The 1148-nt window shown below is 51.7% G+C and overlaps 1 protein-coding gene across 1 annotated transcript; it reads left to right on the plus strand.

Annotated features, from left to right (window-relative positions):
* Positions 1–600: 600 nt before the first annotated feature.
* LOC120500982 (feather keratin Cos1-1/Cos1-3/Cos2-1-like) lies at positions 601–921 on the plus strand. The gene has a single exon (XM_039706581.1). The coding sequence runs from the start codon at positions 601–603 to the stop codon at positions 919–921; it is 321 nt and encodes a 106-aa protein (XP_039562515.1).
* The last annotated feature ends 227 nt before the right edge of the window (positions 922–1148 follow it).

Below are 1148 nucleotides of genomic sequence, written 5' to 3' on the forward strand. Positions count from 1 at the left end.
GGGACAAGGCAAAGAGTCGTGTGGTCCTCCCTGCACTGGCTGCATCTCCCAGGCCAGGCTGTGTCTTGGCTCCCTTGTGGTGGGGGAAGAGGTGGCTCCTCAACCATCCCCATGTGTAGGAGTGTGTCCCCTGTTGACAGAGTGACAAAACTATTCTTTGTCCCCCAAAAAAGGAAAGAAGCCCAGAAGTTTCTCTCAATGATTAGGTGAAAAGCCACCTCATAGGACCTCAGGGACTTCACCAAAAACTTGATGGCATCTAATTGGATAGAAGCCAAAAAGTTCCTCCTGAACAATCAAGTAGAAAAAAAAGAGAACAAAGGAACTAGGGGCATTTGTGAGGTGTTTTAACCAGGATCAGACCTCTGCACCTGGCTTGGGTTTTTCTGTTTGTTATTTTGCCTTTCATTAAACCTTTTTGTTTCTAACACTGCAGCAGAAGTCATCCTGCTTATTTTATGCCCCCAAAATAATAGCTGACCTATCCTTGGGTGTATTATATATTCTTTTGACAGCTTATAAGACCAGGCTCAAGAAAAAGAAATATAATACCCATCTTGTCTCTTTCTTCTCTCCCAGGTGCAACTGTGACTCAGAGCCATGTCCAGCTGCCAGCCCTGCCACCCTTGCTACCAGCCCTGCAACCCCTGCAGCCAGCCCTGCGGCCCCACCCCGCTGGCCAACAGCTGCAATGAGCCCTGTGTCAGGCAGTGCCAGAGCTCCACCATCATCATCGAGCCCTCCCCTGTGGTGGTGACCCTGCCTGGGCCCATCCTCAGCTCCTTCTCCCAGAACACTGCCGTGGGATCCTCCAGCTCTGCTGCTGTTGGCAGCATCCTCAGCTCTCAGGGAGTGCCCATCAGCTCTGGGGGCTTTGATCTCTCCTGCATCACCAGGCACCACCACAACAGGGTCTGCTAAAGCTGCTGTTGACCGCCCCACAGAACGACCCCTCGGAACCCAGAAGATGGAAATGGACTGAACATGGTCATTTAGAGGCACTGAGCATCCATGGCATTTGGGAAGAGCCGTGCCTGGGCTCTCTGAAACCATGGCCTTTGTCTAACTTGCCTGTTTCCTTCCTGTTCTTTCCTGTCTCTGCTCTCATGTCCTCCTCTGGGCTGTGATCACTGGCTAAGCCCCATCCA

This window comes from Passer montanus, unplaced genomic scaffold (assembly GCF_014805655.1).
Source record: "Passer montanus isolate IOZ18808 unplaced genomic scaffold, ASM1480565v1 scaffold1948, whole genome shotgun sequence".
Taxonomy (NCBI): Eukaryota; Metazoa; Chordata; class Aves; order Passeriformes; family Passeridae; genus Passer; species Passer montanus.

Bases quoted from the DNA above. Each gene is read 5' to 3' on its own strand.
- LOC120500982 (XM_039706581.1), top strand. From the start codon at position 601: ATGTCCAGCTGCCAGCCCTGCCACCCTTGCTACCAGCCCTGCAACCCC.